A 17,154-nucleotide genomic window follows, 5' to 3' on the forward strand; every position below is an offset into this window, starting at 1 on the left:
TGACATCGCCTTAGTCCTGGGGTGGGGGGGGGGGGAAGCCACCCAATGGATAGTGAGTTGAGCATAAGCATGAGGGACATTTCCATCCTTCACATATGTACAATCTTTTCCTAACCCCTTGTTTAAATATACCCACATTTGAATACATTTATGTACATTCGTTGATGGTTTTGTAAAAGCTGAATGTCCTTCTTGTACACTTGTGGTATCAACTTGTTGCATTAGAATGTGCGATGGTGCTGATGGAAACATTTGGTGTGGAACTTCACTTGTGTGGTTTTTGAACAAGGCTGTCTCATTCTGATAGGCCCTTTCTTTGCTTCTGCAGTGTACTGCCAGCACAGCATGCATGTGCATTTATGGCCTCCTTTCCTTTGTCTTGACATCACTGGAACTTCACACGCTAGGCAACCAGCAGGTAAGTATCATAAGGCTGGTCTGAGTCTTACTATTTTGCTTACCTTTCCTCTTGCTAGCCTGGAACAAGTTCATTTTCTAGGCAAAAAGATATGCCCTGCATAGTAGACTAAAGATATCTTGAAGGCTCTATGTCAGGGGTGGCCAACTTATGGCACTCCAGATGTTCATGGACTACAATTCCCATCAACCCCTGCCAGCATGGCCATGAACATCTGGAGTGCCATAGGTTGGCCACCCCTGCTCTATGTGAATAAAATGGAATTAGAAATTGAAACTTGGGAGTATAGAAATAGGTTGAAACCATTTTAACTGCCGTGGTTTCCCCACCGAATGCTGGAATCTCGTTTCGTGAAGGTGGAAATTAGGGGTGTGCATTCAGACATGCCCTAGTGCAAATTCTGGGAGTAACAACAATCTTTGGGAAATTTGGGAGCGTTTCAGGAGCCCCCACCCCCCCCCCCCCCCACCCCCCCCCCCCCCCACCCCCCCCCCCCCCCACCCCCCCCCCCCCCCACCCCCCCCCCCCCCCACCCCCCCCCCCCCCCACCCCCCCCCCCCCCCACCCCCCCCCCCCCCCACCCCCCCCCCCCCCCACCCCCCCCCCCCCCCACCCCCCCCCCCCCCCACCCCCCCCCCCCCCCACCCCCCCCCCCCCCCACCCCCCCCCCCCCCCACCCCCCCCCCCCCCCACCCCCCCCCCCCCCCACCCCCCCCCCCCCCCACCCCCCCCCCCCCCCACCCCCCCCCCCCCCCACCCCCCCCCCCCCCCACCCCCCCCCCCCCCCACCCCCCCCCCCCCCCACCCCCCCCCCCCCCCACCCCCCCCCCCCCCCACCCCCCCCCCCCCCCACCCCCCCCCCCCCCCACCCCCCCCCCCCCCCACCCCCCCCCCCCCCCACCCCCCCCCCCCCCCACCCCCCCCCCCCCCCACCCCCCCCCCCCCCCACCCCCCCCCCCCCCCACCCCCCCCCCCCCCCACCCCCCCCCCCCCCCACCCCCCCCCCCCCCCACCCCCCCCCCCCCCCACCCCCCCCCCCCCCCACCCCCCCCCCCCCCCACCCCCCCCCCCCCCCACCCCCCCCCCCCCCCACCCCCCCCCCCCCCCACCCCCCCCCCCCCCCACCCCCCCCCCCCCCCACCCCCCCCCCCCCCCACCCCCCCCCCCCCCCACCCCCCCCCCCCCCCACCCCCCCCCCCCCCCACCCCCCCCCCCCCCCACCCCCCCCCCCCCCCACCCCCCCCCCCCCCCACCCCCCCCCCCCCCCACCCCCCCCCCCCCCCACCCCCCCCCCCCCCCACCCCCCCCCCCCCCCACCCCCCCCCCCCCCCACCCCCCCCCCCCCCCACCCCCCCCCCCCCCCACCCCCCCCCCCCCCCACCCCCCCCCCCCCCCACCCCCCCCCCCCCCCACCCCCCCCCCCCCCCACCCCCCCCCCCCCCCACCCCCCCCCCCCCCCACCCCCCCCCCCCCCCACCCCCCCCCCCCCCCACCCCCCCCCCCCCCCACCCCCCCCCCCCCCCACCCCCCCCCCCCCCCACCCCCCCCCCCCCCCACCCCCCCCCCCCCCCACCCCCCCCCCCCCCCACCCCCCCCCCCCCCCACCCCCCCCCCCCCCCACCCCCCCCCCCCCCCACCCCCCCCCCCCCCCACCCCCCCCCCCCCCCACCCCCCCCCCCCCCCACCCCCCCCCCCCCCCACCCCCCCCCCCCCCCACCCCCCCCCCCCCCCACCCCCCCCCCCCCCCACCCCCCCCCCCCCCCACCCCCCCCCCCCCCCACCCCCCCCCCCCCCCACCCCCCCCCCCCCCCACCCCCCCCCCCCCCCACCCCCCCCCCCCCCCACCCCCCCCCCCCCCCACCCCCCCCCCCCCCCACCCCCCCCCCCCCCCACCCCCCCCCCCCCCCACCCCCCCCCCCCCCCACCCCCCCCCCCCCCCACCCCCCCCCCCCCCCACCCCCCCCCCCCCCCACCCCCCCCCCCCCCCACCCCCCCCCCCCCCCACCCCCCCCCCCCCCCACCCCCCCCCCCCCCCACCCCCCCCCCCCCCCACCCCCCCCCCCCCCCACCCCCCCCCCCCCCCACCCCCCCCCCCCCCCACCCCCCCCCCCCCCCACCCCCCCCCCCCCCCACCCCCCCCCCCCCCCACCCCCCCCCCCCCCCACCCCCCCCCCCCCCCACCCCCCCCCCCCCCCACCCCCCCCCCCCCCCACCCCCCCCCCCCCCCACCCCCCCCCCCCCCCACCCCCCCCCCCCCCCACCCCCCCCCCCCCCCACCCCCCCCCCCCCCCACCCCCCCCCCCCCCCACCCCCCCCCCCCCCCACCCCCCCCCCCCCCCACCCCCCCCCCCCCCCACCCCCCCCCCCCCCCACCCCCCCCCCCCCCCACCCCCCCCCCCCCCCACCCCCCCCCCCCCCCACCCCCCCCCCCCCCCACCCCCCCCCCCCCCCACCCCCCCCCCCCCCCACCCCCCCCCCCCCCCACCCCCCCCCCCCCCCACCCCCCCCCCCCCCCACCCCCCCCCCCCCCCACCCCCCCCCCCCCCCACCCCCCCCCCCCCCCACCCCCCCCCCCCCCCACCCCCCCCCCCCCCCACCCCCCCCCCCCCCCACCCCCCCCCCCCCCCACCCCCCCCCCCCCCCACCCCCCCCCCCCCCCACCCCCCCCCCCCCCCACCCCCCCCCCCCCCCACCCCCCCCCCCCCCCACCCCCCCCCCCCCCCACCCCCCCCCCCCCCCACCCCCCCCCCCCCCCACCCCCCCCCCCCCCCACCCCCCCCCCCCCCCACCCCCCCCCCCCCCCACCCCCCCCCCCCCCCACCCCCCCCCCCCCCCACCCCCCCCCCCCCCCACCCCCCCCCCCCCCCACCCCCCCCCCCCCCCACCCCCCCCCCCCCCCACCCCCCCCCCCCCCCACCCCCCCCCCCCCCCACCCCCCCCCCCCCCCACCCCCCCCCCCCCCCACCCCCCCCCCCCCCCACCCCCCCCCCCCCCCACCCCCCCCCCCCCCCACCCCCCCCCCCCCCCACCCCCCCCCCCCCCCACCCCCCCCCCCCCCCACCCCCCCCCCCCCCCACCCCCCCCCCCCCCCACCCCCCCCCCCCCCCACCCCCCCCCCCCCCCACCCCCCCCCCCCCCCACCCCCCCCCCCCCCCACCCCCCCCCCCCCCCACCCCCCCCCCCCCCCACCCCCCCCCCCCCCCACCCCCCCCCCCCCCCACCCCCCCCCCCCCCCACCCCCCCCCCCCCCCACCCCCCCCCCCCCCCACCCCCCCCCCCCCCCACCCCCCCCCCCCCCCACCCCCCCCCCCCCCCACCCCCCCCCCCCCCCACCCCCCCCCCCCCCCACCCCCCCCCCCCCCCACCCCCCCCCCCCCCCACCCCCCCCCCCCCCCACCCCCCCCCCCCCCCACCCCCCCCCCCCCCCACCCCCCCCCCCCCCCACCCCCCCCCCCCCCCACCCCCCCCCCCCCCCACCCCCCCCCCCCCCCACCCCCCCCCCCCCCCACCCCCCCCCCCCCCCACCCCCCCCCCCCCCCACCCCCCCCCCCCCCCACCCCCCCCCCCCCCCACCCCCCCCCCCCCCCACCCCCCCCCCCCCCCACCCCCCCCCCCCCCCACCCCCCCCCCCCCCCACCCCCCCCCCCCCCCACCCCCCCCCCCCCCCACCCCCCCCCCCCCCCACCCCCCCCCCCCCCCACCCCCCCCCCCCCCCACCCCCCCCCCCCCCCACCCCCCCCCCCCCCCACCCCCCCCCCCCCCCACCCCCCCCCCCCCCCACCCCCCCCCCCCCCCACCCCCCCCCCCCCCCACCCCCCCCCCCCCCCACCCCCCCCCCCCCCCACCCCCCCCCCCCCCCACCCCCCCCCCCCCCCACCCCCCCCCCCCCCCACCCCCCCCCCCCCCCACCCCCCCCCCCCCCCACCCCCCCCCCCCCCCACCCCCCCCCCCCCCCACCCCCCCCCCCCCCCACCCCCCCCCCCCCCCACCCCCCCCCCCCCCCACCCCCCCCCCCCCCCACCCCCCCCCCCCCCCACCCCCCCCCCCCCCCACCCCCCCCCCCCCCCACCCCCCCCCCCCCCCACCCCCCCCCCCCCCCACCCCCCCCCCCCCCCACCCCCCCCCCCCCCCACCCCCCCCCCCCCCCACCCCCCCCCCCCCCCACCCCCCCCCCCCCCCACCCCCCCCCCCCCCCACCCCCCCCCCCCCCCACCCCCCCCCCCCCCCACCCCCCCCCCCCCCCACCCCCCCCCCCCCCCACCCCCCCCCCCCCCCACCCCCCCCCCCCCCCACCCCCCCCCCCCCCCACCCCCCCCCCCCCCCACCCCCCCCCCCCCCCACCCCCCCCCCCCCCCACCCCCCCCCCCCCCCACCCCCCCCCCCCCCCACCCCCCCCCCCCCCCACCCCCCCCCCCCCCCACCCCCCCCCCCCCCCACCCCCCCCCCCCCCCACCCCCCCCCCCCCCCACCCCCCCCCCCCCCCACCCCCCCCCCCCCCCACCCCCCCCCCCCCCCACCCCCCCCCCCCCCCACCCCCCCCCCCCCCCACCCCCCCCCCCCCCCACCCCCCCCCCCCCCCACCCCCCCCCCCCCCCACCCCCCCCCCCCCCCACCCCCCCCCCCCCCCACCCCCCCCCCCCCCCACCCCCCCCCCCCCCCACCCCCCCCCCCCCCCACCCCCCCCCCCCCCCACCCCCCCCCCCCCCCACCCCCCCCCCCCCCCACCCCCCCCCCCCCCCACCCCCCCCCCCCCCCACCCCCCCCCCCCCCCACCCCCCCCCCCCCCCACCCCCCCCCCCCCCCACCCCCCCCCCCCCCCACCCCCCCCCCCCCCCACCCCCCCCCCCCCCCACCCCCCCCCCCCCCCACCCCCCCCCCCCCCCACCCCCCCCCCCCCCCACCCCCCCCCCCCCCCACCCCCCCCCCCCCCCACCCCCCCCCCCCCCCACCCCCCCCCCCCCCCACCCCCCCCCCCCCCCACCCCCCCCCCCCCCCACCCCCCCCCCCCCCCACCCCCCCCCCCCCCCACCCCCCCCCCCCCCCACCCCCCCCCCCCCCCACCCCCCCCCCCCCCCACCCCCCCCCCCCCCCACCCCCCCCCCCCCCCACCCCCCCCCCCCCCCACCCCCCCCCCCCCCCACCCCCCCCCCCCCCCACCCCCCCCCCCCCCCACCCCCCCCCCCCCCCACCCCCCCCCCCCCCCACCCCCCCCCCCCCCCACCCCCCCCCCCCCCCACCCCCCCCCCCCCCCACCCCCCCCCCCCCCCACCCCCCCCCCCCCCCACCCCCCCCCCCCCCCACCCCCCCCCCCCCCCACCCCCCCCCCCCCCCACCCCCCCCCCCCCCCACCCCCCCCCCCCCCCACCCCCCCCCCCCCCCACCCCCCCCCCCCCCCACCCCCCCCCCCCCCCACCCCCCCCCCCCCCCACCCCCCCCCCCCCCCACCCCCCCCCCCCCCCACCCCCCCCCCCCCCCACCCCCCCCCCCCCCCACCCCCCCCCCCCCCCACCCCCCCCCCCCCCCACCCCCCCCCCCCCCCACCCCCCCCCCCCCCCACCCCCCCCCCCCCCCACCCCCCCCCCCCCCCACCCCCCCCCCCCCCCACCCCCCCCCCCCCCCACCCCCCCCCCCCCCCACCCCCCCCCCCCCCCACCCCCCCCCCCCCCCACCCCCCCCCCCCCCCACCCCCCCCCCCCCCCACCCCCCCCCCCCCCCACCCCCCCCCCCCCCCACCCCCCCCCCCCCCCACCCCCCCCCCCCCCCACCCCCCCCCCCCCCCACCCCCCCCCCCCCCCACCCCCCCCCCCCCCCACCCCCCCCCCCCCCCACCCCCCCCCCCCCCCACCCCCCCCCCCCCCCACCCCCCCCCCCCCCCACCCCCCCCCCCCCCCACCCCCCCCCCCCCCCACCCCCCCCCCCCCCCACCCCCCCCCCCCCCCACCCCCCCCCCCCCCCACCCCCCCCCCCCCCCACCCCCCCCCCCCCCCACCCCCCCCCCCCCCCACCCCCCCCCCCCCCCACCCCCCCCCCCCCCCACCCCCCCCCCCCCCCACCCCCCCCCCCCCCCACCCCCCCCCCCCCCCACCCCCCCCCCCCCCCACCCCCCCCCCCCCCCACCCCCCCCCCCCCCCACCCCCCCCCCCCCCCACCCCCCCCCCCCCCCACCCCCCCCCCCCCCCACCCCCCCCCCCCCCCACCCCCCCCCCCCCCCACCCCCCCCCCCCCCCACCCCCCCCCCCCCCCACCCCCCCCCCCCCCCACCCCCCCCCCCCCCCACCCCCCCCCCCCCCCACCCCCCCCCCCCCCCACCCCCCCCCCCCCCCACCCCCCCCCCCCCCCACCCCCCCCCCCCCCCACCCCCCCCCCCCCCCACCCCCCCCCCCCCCCACCCCCCCCCCCCCCCACCCCCCCCCCCCCCCACCCCCCCCCCCCCCCACCCCCCCCCCCCCCCACCCCCCCCCCCCCCCACCCCCCCCCCCCCCCACCCCCCCCCCCCCCCACCCCCCCCCCCCCCCACCCCCCCCCCCCCCCACCCCCCCCCCCCCCCACCCCCCCCCCCCCCCACCCCCCCCCCCCCCCACCCCCCCCCCCCCCCACCCCCCCCCCCCCCCACCCCCCCCCCCCCCCACCCCCCCCCCCCCCCACCCCCCCCCCCCCCCACCCCCCCCCCCCCCCACCCCCCCCCCCCCCCACCCCCCCCCCCCCCCACCCCCCCCCCCCCCCACCCCCCCCCCCCCCCACCCCCCCCCCCCCCCACCCCCCCCCCCCCCCACCCCCCCCCCCCCCCACCCCCCCCCCCCCCCACCCCCCCCCCCCCCCACCCCCCCCCCCCCCCACCCCCCCCCCCCCCCACCCCCCCCCCCCCCCACCCCCCCCCCCCCCCACCCCCCCCCCCCCCCACCCCCCCCCCCCCCCACCCCCCCCCCCCCCCACCCCCCCCCCCCCCCACCCCCCCCCCCCCCCACCCCCCCCCCCCCCCACCCCCCCCCCCCCCCACCCCCCCCCCCCCCCACCCCCCCCCCCCCCCACCCCCCCCCCCCCCCACCCCCCCCCCCCCCCACCCCCCCCCCCCCCCACCCCCCCCCCCCCCCACCCCCCCCCCCCCCCACCCCCCCCCCCCCCCACCCCCCCCCCCCCCCACCCCCCCCCCCCCCCACCCCCCCCCCCCCCCACCCCCCCCCCCCCCCACCCCCCCCCCCCCCCACCCCCCCCCCCCCCCACCCCCCCCCCCCCCCACCCCCCCCCCCCCCCACCCCCCCCCCCCCCCACCCCCCCCCCCCCCCACCCCCCCCCCCCCCCACCCCCCCCCCCCCCCACCCCCCCCCCCCCCCACCCCCCCCCCCCCCCACCCCCCCCCCCCCCCACCCCCCCCCCCCCCCACCCCCCCCCCCCCCCACCCCCCCCCCCCCCCACCCCCCCCCCCCCCCACCCCCCCCCCCCCCCACCCCCCCCCCCCCCCACCCCCCCCCCCCCCCACCCCCCCCCCCCCCCACCCCCCCCCCCCCCCACCCCCCCCCCCCCCCACCCCCCCCCCCCCCCACCCCCCCCCCCCCCCACCCCCCCCCCCCCCCACCCCCCCCCCCCCCCACCCCCCCCCCCCCCCACCCCCCCCCCCCCCCACCCCCCCCCCCCCCCACCCCCCCCCCCCCCCACCCCCCCCCCCCCCCACCCCCCCCCCCCCCCACCCCCCCCCCCCCCCACCCCCCCCCCCCCCCACCCCCCCCCCCCCCCACCCCCCCCCCCCCCCACCCCCCCCCCCCCCCACCCCCCCCCCCCCCCACCCCCCCCCCCCCCCACCCCCCCCCCCCCCCACCCCCCCCCCCCCCCACCCCCCCCCCCCCCCACCCCCCCCCCCCCCCACCCCCCCCCCCCCCCACCCCCCCCCCCCCCCACCCCCCCCCCCCCCCACCCCCCCCCCCCCCCACCCCCCCCCCCCCCCACCCCCCCCCCCCCCCACCCCCCCCCCCCCCCACCCCCCCCCCCCCCCACCCCCCCCCCCCCCCACCCCCCCCCCCCCCCACCCCCCCCCCCCCCCACCCCCCCCCCCCCCCACCCCCCCCCCCCCCCACCCCCCCCCCCCCCCACCCCCCCCCCCCCCCACCCCCCCCCCCCCCCACCCCCCCCCCCCCCCACCCCCCCCCCCCCCCACCCCCCCCCCCCCCCACCCCCCCCCCCCCCCACCCCCCCCCCCCCCCACCCCCCCCCCCCCCCACCCCCCCCCCCCCCCACCCCCCCCCCCCCCCACCCCCCCCCCCCCCCACCCCCCCCCCCCCCCACCCCCCCCCCCCCCCACCCCCCCCCCCCCCCACCCCCCCCCCCCCCCACCCCCCCCCCCCCCCACCCCCCCCCCCCCCCACCCCCCCCCCCCCCCACCCCCCCCCCCCCCCACCCCCCCCCCCCCCCACCCCCCCCCCCCCCCACCCCCCCCCCCCCCCACCCCCCCCCCCCCCCACCCCCCCCCCCCCCCACCCCCCCCCCCCCCCACCCCCCCCCCCCCCCACCCCCCCCCCCCCCCACCCCCCCCCCCCCCCACCCCCCCCCCCCCCCACCCCCCCCCCCCCCCACCCCCCCCCCCCCCCACCCCCCCCCCCCCCCACCCCCCCCCCCCCCCACCCCCCCCCCCCCCCACCCCCCCCCCCCCCCACCCCCCCCCCCCCCCACCCCCCCCCCCCCCCACCCCCCCCCCCCCCCACCCCCCCCCCCCCCCACCCCCCCCCCCCCCCACCCCCCCCCCCCCCCACCCCCCCCCCCCCCCACCCCCCCCCCCCCCCACCCCCCCCCCCCCCCACCCCCCCCCCCCCCCACCCCCCCCCCCCCCCACCCCCCCCCCCCCCCACCCCCCCCCCCCCCCACCCCCCCCCCCCCCCACCCCCCCCCCCCCCCACCCCCCCCCCCCCCCACCCCCCCCCCCCCCCACCCCCCCCCCCCCCCACCCCCCCCCCCCCCCACCCCCCCCCCCCCCCACCCCCCCCCCCCCCCACCCCCCCCCCCCCCCACCCCCCCCCCCCCCCACCCCCCCCCCCCCCCACCCCCCCCCCCCCCCACCCCCCCCCCCCCCCACCCCCCCCCCCCCCCACCCCCCCCCCCCCCCACCCCCCCCCCCCCCCACCCCCCCCCCCCCCCACCCCCCCCCCCCCCCACCCCCCCCCCCCCCCACCCCCCCCCCCCCCCACCCCCCCCCCCCCCCACCCCCCCCCCCCCCCACCCCCCCCCCCCCCCACCCCCCCCCCCCCCCACCCCCCCCCCCCCCCACCCCCCCCCCCCCCCACCCCCCCCCCCCCCCACCCCCCCCCCCCCCCACCCCCCCCCCCCCCCACCCCCCCCCCCCCCCACCCCCCCCCCCCCCCACCCCCCCCCCCCCCCACCCCCCCCCCCCCCCACCCCCCCCCCCCCCCACCCCCCCCCCCCCCCACCCCCCCCCCCCCCCACCCCCCCCCCCCCCCACCCCCCCCCCCCCCCACCCCCCCCCCCCCCCACCCCCCCCCCCCCCCACCCCCCCCCCCCCCCACCCCCCCCCCCCCCCACCCCCCCCCCCCCCCACCCCCCCCCCCCCCCACCCCCCCCCCCCCCCACCCCCCCCCCCCCCCACCCCCCCCCCCCCCCACCCCCCCCCCCCCCCACCCCCCCCCCCCCCCACCCCCCCCCCCCCCCACCCCCCCCCCCCCCCACCCCCCCCCCCCCCCACCCCCCCCCCCCCCCACCCCCCCCCCCCCCCACCCCCCCCCCCCCCCACCCCCCCCCCCCCCCACCCCCCCCCCCCCCCACCCCCCCCCCCCCCCACCCCCCCCCCCCCCCACCCCCCCCCCCCCCCACCCCCCCCCCCCCCCACCCCCCCCCCCCCCCACCCCCCCCCCCCCCCACCCCCCCCCCCCCCCACCCCCCCCCCCCCCCACCCCCCCCCCCCCCCACCCCCCCCCCCCCCCACCCCCCCCCCCCCCCACCCCCCCCCCCCCCCACCCCCCCCCCCCCCCACCCCCCCCCCCCCCCACCCCCCCCCCCCCCCACCCCCCCCCCCCCCCACCCCCCCCCCCCCCCACCCCCCCCCCCCCCCACCCCCCCCCCCCCCCACCCCCCCCCCCCCCCACCCCCCCCCCCCCCCACCCCCCCCCCCCCCCACCCCCCCCCCCCCCCACCCCCCCCCCCCCCCACCCCCCCCCCCCCCCACCCCCCCCCCCCCCCACCCCCCCCCCCCCCCACCCCCCCCCCCCCCCACCCCCCCCCCCCCCCACCCCCCCCCCCCCCCACCCCCCCCCCCCCCCACCCCCCCCCCCCCCCACCCCCCCCCCCCCCCACCCCCCCCCCCCCCCACCCCCCCCCCCCCCCACCCCCCCCCCCCCCCACCCCCCCCCCCCCCCACCCCCCCCCCCCCCCACCCCCCCCCCCCCCCACCCCCCCCCCCCCCCACCCCCCCCCCCCCCCACCCCCCCCCCCCCCCACCCCCCCCCCCCCCCACCCCCCCCCCCCCCCACCCCCCCCCCCCCCCACCCCCCCCCCCCCCCACCCCCCCCCCCCCCCACCCCCCCCCCCCCCCACCCCCCCCCCCCCCCACCCCCCCCCCCCCCCACCCCCCCCCCCCCCCACCCCCCCCCCCCCCCACCCCCCCCCCCCCCCACCCCCCCCCCCCCCCACCCCCCCCCCCCCCCACCCCCCCCCCCCCCCACCCCCCCCCCCCCCCACCCCCCCCCCCCCCCACCCCCCCCCCCCCCCACCCCCCCCCCCCCCCACCCCCCCCCCCCCCCACCCCCCCCCCCCCCCACCCCCCCCCCCCCCCACCCCCCCCCCCCCCCACCCCCCCCCCCCCCCACCCCCCCCCCCCCCCACCCCCCCCCCCCCCCACCCCCCCCCCCCCCCACCCCCCCCCCCCCCCACCCCCCCCCCCCCCCACCCCCCCCCCCCCCCACCCCCCCCCCCCCCCACCCCCCCCCCCCCCCACCCCCCCCCCCCCCCACCCCCCCCCCCCCCCACCCCCCCCCCCCCCCACCCCCCCCCCCCCCCACCCCCCCCCCCCCCCACCCCCCCCCCCCCCCACCCCCCCCCCCCCCCACCCCCCCCCCCCCCCACCCCCCCCCCCCCCCACCCCCCCCCCCCCCCACCCCCCCCCCCCCCCACCCCCCCCCCCCCCCACCCCCCCCCCCCCCCACCCCCCCCCCCCCCCACCCCCCCCCCCCCCCACCCCCCCCCCCCCCCACCCCCCCCCCCCCCCACCCCCCCCCCCCCCCACCCCCCCCCCCCCCCACCCCCCCCCCCCCCCACCCCCCCCCCCCCCCACCCCCCCCCCCCCCCACCCCCCCCCCCCCCCACCCCCCCCCCCCCCCACCCCCCCCCCCCCCCACCCCCCCCCCCCCCCACCCCCCCCCCCCCCCACCCCCCCCCCCCCCCACCCCCCCCCCCCCCCACCCCCCCCCCCCCCCACCCCCCCCCCCCCCCACCCCCCCCCCCCCCCACCCCCCCCCCCCCCCACCCCCCCCCCCCCCCACCCCCCCCCCCCCCCACCCCCCCCCCCCCCCACCCCCCCCCCCCCCCACCCCCCCCCCCCCCCACCCCCCCCCCCCCCCACCCCCCCCCCCCCCCACCCCCCCCCCCCCCCACCCCCCCCCCCCCCCACCCCCCCCCCCCCCCACCCCCCCCCCCCCCCACCCCCCCCCCCCCCCACCCCCCCCCCCCCCCACCCCCCCCCCCCCCCACCCCCCCCCCCCCCCACCCCCCCCCCCCCCCACCCCCCCCCCCCCCCACCCCCCCCCCCCCCCACCCCCCCCCCCCCCCACCCCCCCCCCCCCCCACCCCCCCCCCCCCCCACCCCCCCCCCCCCCCACCCCCCCCCCCCCCCACCCCCCCCCCCCCCCACCCCCCCCCCCCCCCACCCCCCCCCCCCCCCACCCCCCCCCCCCCCCACCCCCCCCCCCCCCCACCCCCCCCCCCCCCCACCCCCCCCCCCCCCCACCCCCCCCCCCCCCCACCCCCCCCCCCCCCCACCCCCCCCCCCCCCCACCCCCCCCCCCCCCCACCCCCCCCCCCCCCCACCCCCCCCCCCCCCCACCCCCCCCCCCCCCCACCCCCCCCCCCCCCCACCCCCCCCCCCCCCCACCCCCCCCCCCCCCCACCCCCCCCCCCCCCCACCCCCCCCCCCCCCCACCCCCCCCCCCCCCCACCCCCCCCCCCCCCCACCCCCCCCCCCCCCCACCCCCCCCCCCCCCCACCCCCCCCCCCCCCCACCCCCCCCCCCCCCCACCCCCCCCCCCCCCCACCCCCCCCCCCCCCCACCCCCCCCCCCCCCCACCCCCCCCCCCCCCCACCCCCCCCCCCCCCCACCCCCCCCCCCCCCCACCCCCCCCCCCCCCCACCCCCCCCCCCCCCCACCCCCCCCCCCCCCCACCCCCCCCCCCCCCCACCCCCCCCCCCCCCCACCCCCCCCCCCCCCCACCCCCCCCCCCCCCCACCCCCCCCCCCCCCCACCCCCCCCCCCCCCCACCCCCCCCCCCCCCCACCCCCCCCCCCCCCCACCCCCCCCCCCCCCCACCCCCCCCCCCCCCCACCCCCCCCCCCCCCCACCCCCCCCCCCCCCCACCCCCCCCCCCCCCCACCCCCCCCCCCCCCCACCCCCCCCCCCCCCCACCCCCCCCCCCCCCCACCCCCCCCCCCCCCCACCCCCCCCCCCCCCCACCCCCCCCCCCCCCCACCCCCCCCCCCCCCCACCCCCCCCCCCCCCCACCCCCCCCCCCCCCCACCCCCCCCCCCCCCCACCCCCCCCCCCCCCCACCCCCCCCCCCCCCCACCCCCCCCCCCCCCCACCCCCCCCCCCCCCCACCCCCCCCCCCCCCCACCCCCCCCCCCCCCCACCCCCCCCCCCCCCCACCCCCCCCCCCCCCCACCCCCCCCCCCCCCCACCCCCCCCCCCCCCCACCCCCCCCCCCCCCCACCCCCCCCCCCCCCCACCCCCCCCCCCCCCCACCCCCCCCCCCCCCCACCCCCCCCCCCCCCCACCCCCCCCCCCCCCCACCCCCCCCCCCCCCCACCCCCCCCCCCCCCCACCCCCCCCCCCCCCCACCCCCCCCCCCCCCCACCCCCCCCCCCCCCCACCCCCCCCCCCCCCCACCCCCCCCCCCCCCCACCCCCCCCCCCCCCCACCCCCCCCCCCCCCCACCCCCCCCCCCCCCCACCCCCCCCCCCCCCCACCCCCCCCCCCCCCCACCCCCCCCCCCCCCCACCCCCCCCCCCCCCCACCCCCCCCCCCCCCCACCCCCCCCCCCCCCCACCCCCCCCCCCCCCCACCCCCCCCCCCCCCCACCCCCCCCCCCCCCCACCCCCCCCCCCCCCCACCCCCCCCCCCCCCCACCCCCCCCCCCCCCCACCCCCCCCCCCCCCCACCCCCCCCCCCCCCCACCCCCCCCCCCCCCCACCCCCCCCCCCCCCCACCCCCCCCCCCCCCCACCCCCCCCCCCCCCCACCCCCCCCCCCCCCCACCCCCCCCCCCCCCCACCCCCCCCCCCCCCCACCCCCCCCCCCCCCCACCCCCCCCCCCCCCCACCCCCCCCCCCCCCCACCCCCCCCCCCCCCCACCCCCCCCCCCCCCCACCCCCCCCCCCCCCCACCCCCCCCCCCCCCCACCCCCCCCCCCCCCCACCCCCCCCCCCCCCCACCCCCCCCCCCCCCCACCCCCCCCCCCCCCCACCCCCCCCCCCCCCCACCCCCCCCCCCCCCCACCCCCCCCCCCCCCCACCCCCCCCCCCCCCCACCCCCCCCCCCCCCCACCCCCCCCCCCCCCCACCCCCCCCCCCCCCCACCCCCCCCCCCCCCCACCCCCCCCCCCCCCCACCCCCCCCCCCCCCCACCCCCCCCCCCCCCCACCCCCCCCCCCCCCCACCCCCCCCCCCCCCCACCCCCCCCCCCCCCCACCCCCCCCCCCCCCCACCCCCCCCCCCCCCCACCCCCCCCCCCCCCCACCCCCCCCCCCCCCCACCCCCCCCCCCCCCCACCCCCCCCCCCCCCCACCCCCCCCCCCCCCCACCCCCCCCCCCCCCCACCCCCCCCCCCCCCCACCCCCCCCCCCCCCCACCCCCCCCCCCCCCCACCCCCCCCCCCCCCCACCCCCCCCCCCCCCCACCCCCCCCCCCCCCCACCCCCCCCCCCCCCCACCCCCCCCCCCCCCCACCCCCCCCCCCCCCCACCCCCCCCCCCCCCCACCCCCCCCCCCCCCCACCCCCCCCCCCCCCCACCCCCCCCCCCCCCCACCCCCCCCCCCCCCCACCCCCCCCCCCCCCCACCCCCCCCCCCCCCCACCCCCCCCCCCCCCCACCCCCCCCCCCCCCCACCCCCCCCCCCCCCCACCCCCCCCCCCCCCCACCCCCCCCCCCCCCCACCCCCCCCCCCCCCCACCCCCCCCCCCCCCCACCCCCCCCCCCCCCCACCCCCCCCCCCCCCCACCCCCCCCCCCCCCCACCCCCCCCCCCCCCCACCCCCCCCCCCCCCCACCCCCCCCCCCCCCCACCCCCCCCCCCCCCCACCCCCCCCCCCCCCCACCCCCCCCCCCCCCCACCCCCCCCCCCCCCCACCCCCCCCCCCCCCCACCCCCCCCCCCCCCCACCCCCCCCCCCCCCCACCCCCCCCCCCCCCCACCCCCCCCCCCCCCCACCCCCCCCCCCCCCCACCCCCCCCCCCCCCCACCCCCCCCCCCCCCCACCCCCCCCCCCCCCCACCCCCCCCCCCCCCCACCCCCCCCCCCCCCCACCCCCCCCCCCCCCCACCCCCCCCCCCCCCCACCCCCCCCCCCCCCCACCCCCCCCCCCCCCCACCCCCCCCCCCCCCCACCCCCCCCCCCCCCCACCCCCCCCCCCCCCCACCCCCCCCCCCCCCCACCCCCCCCCCCCCCCACCCCCCCCCCCCCCCACCCCCCCCCCCCCCCACCCCCCCCCCCCCCCACCCCCCCCCCCCCCCACCCCCCCCCCCCCCCACCCCCCCCCCCCCCCACCCCCCCCCCCCCCCACCCCCCCCCCCCCCCACCCCCCCCCCCCCCCACCCCCCCCCCCCCCCACCCCCCCCCCCCCCCACCCCCCCCCCCCCCCACCCCCCCCCCCCCCCACCCCCCCCCCCCCCCACCCCCCCCCCCCCCCACCCCCCCCCCCCCCCACCCCCCCCCCCCCCCACCCCCCCCCCCCCCCACCCCCCCCCCCCCCCACCCCCCCCCCCCCCCACCCCCCCCCCCCCCCACCCCCCCCCCCCCCCACCCCCCCCCCCCCCCACCCCCCCCCCCCCCCACCCCCCCCCCCCCCCACCCCCCCCCCCCCCCACCCCCCCCCCCCCCCACCCCCCCCCCCCCCCACCCCCCCCCCCCCCCACCCCCCCCCCCCCCCACCCCCCCCCCCCCCCACCCCCCCCCCCCCCCACCCCCCCCCCCCCCCACCCCCCCCCCCCCCCACCCCCCCCCCCCCCCACCCCCCCCCCCCCCCACCCCCCCCCCCCCCCACCCCCCCCCCCCCCCACCCCCCCCCCCCCCCACCCCCCCCCCCCCCCACCCCCCCCCCCCCCCACCCCCCCCCCCCCCCACCCCCCCCCCCCCCCACCCCCCCCCCCCCCCACCCCCCCCCCCCCCCACCCCCCCCCCCCCCCACCCCCCCCCCCCCCCACCCCCCCCCCCCCCCACCCCCCCCCCCCCCCACCCCCCCCCCCCCCCACCCCCCCCCCCCCCCACCCCCCCCCCCCCCCACCCCCCCCCCCCCCCACCCCCCCCCCCCCCCACCCCCCCCCCCCCCCACCCCCCCCCCCCCCCACCCCCCCCCCCCCCCACCCCCCCCCCCCCCCACCCCCCCCCCCCCCCACCCCCCCCCCCCCCCACCCCCCCCCCCCCCCACCCCCCCCCCCCCCCACCCCCCCCCCCCCCCACCCCCCCCCCCCCCCACCCCCCCCCCCCCCCACCCCCCCCCCCCCCCACCCCCCCCCCCCCCCACCCCCCCCCCCCCCCACCCCCCCCCCCCCCCACCCCCCCCCCCCCCCACCCCCCCCCCCCCCCACCCCCCCCCCCCCCCACCCCCCCCCCCCCCCACCCCCCCCCCCCCCCACCCCCCCCCCCCCCCACCCCCCCCCCCCCCCACCCCCCCCCCCCCCCACCCCCCCCCCCCCCCACCCCCCCCCCCCCCCACCCCCCCCCCCCCCCACCCCCCCCCCCCCCCACCCCCCCCCCCCCCCACCCCCCCCCCCCCCCACCCCCCCCCCCCCCCACCCCCCCCCCCCCCCACCCCCCCCCCCCCCCACCCCCCCCCCCCCCCACCCCCCCCCCCCCCCACCCCCCCCCCCCCCCACCCCCCCCCCCCCCCACCCCCCCCCCCCCCCACCCCCCCCCCCCCCCACCCCCCCCCCCCCCCACCCCCCCCCCCCCCCACCCCCCCCCCCCCCCACCCCCCCCCCCCCCCACCCCCCCCCCCCCCCACCCCCCCCCCCCCCCACCCCCCCCCCCCCCCACCCCCCCCCCCCCCCACCCCCCCCCCCCCCCACCCCCCCCCCCCCCCACCCCCCCCCCCCCCCACCCCCCCCCCCCCCCACCCCCCCCCCCCCCCACCCCCCCCCCCCCCCACCCCCCCCCCCCCCCACCCCCCCCCCCCCCCACCCCCCCCCCCCCCCACCCCCCCCCCCCCCCACCCCCCCCCCCCCCCACCCCCCCCCCCCCCCACCCCCCCCCCCCCCCACCCCCCCCCCCCCCCACCCCCCCCCCCCCCCACCCCCCCCCCCCCCCACCCCCCCCCCCC

General features: G+C 91.3%; 1 protein-coding gene across 1 annotated transcript in view; it reads left to right on the top strand.

Annotated features, from left to right (window-relative positions):
- The window catches only part of NUP188 (nucleoporin 188), a 74,606-nt gene that overhangs the window by 17,223 nt on the left and 40,229 nt on the right, over positions 1-17,154 (top strand). The window contains exon 12 of the mRNA XM_048512176.1: positions 329-418. Coding sequence (XP_048368133.1) covers positions 329-418 — 90 coding nt within the window. The remainder of the gene's footprint in view (positions 1-328; positions 419-17,154) is intronic.

Source organism: Sphaerodactylus townsendi, linkage group LG12 (genome assembly GCF_021028975.2).
Source record: "Sphaerodactylus townsendi isolate TG3544 linkage group LG12, MPM_Stown_v2.3, whole genome shotgun sequence".
Taxonomy (NCBI): domain Eukaryota; kingdom Metazoa; phylum Chordata; class Lepidosauria; order Squamata; family Sphaerodactylidae; genus Sphaerodactylus; species Sphaerodactylus townsendi.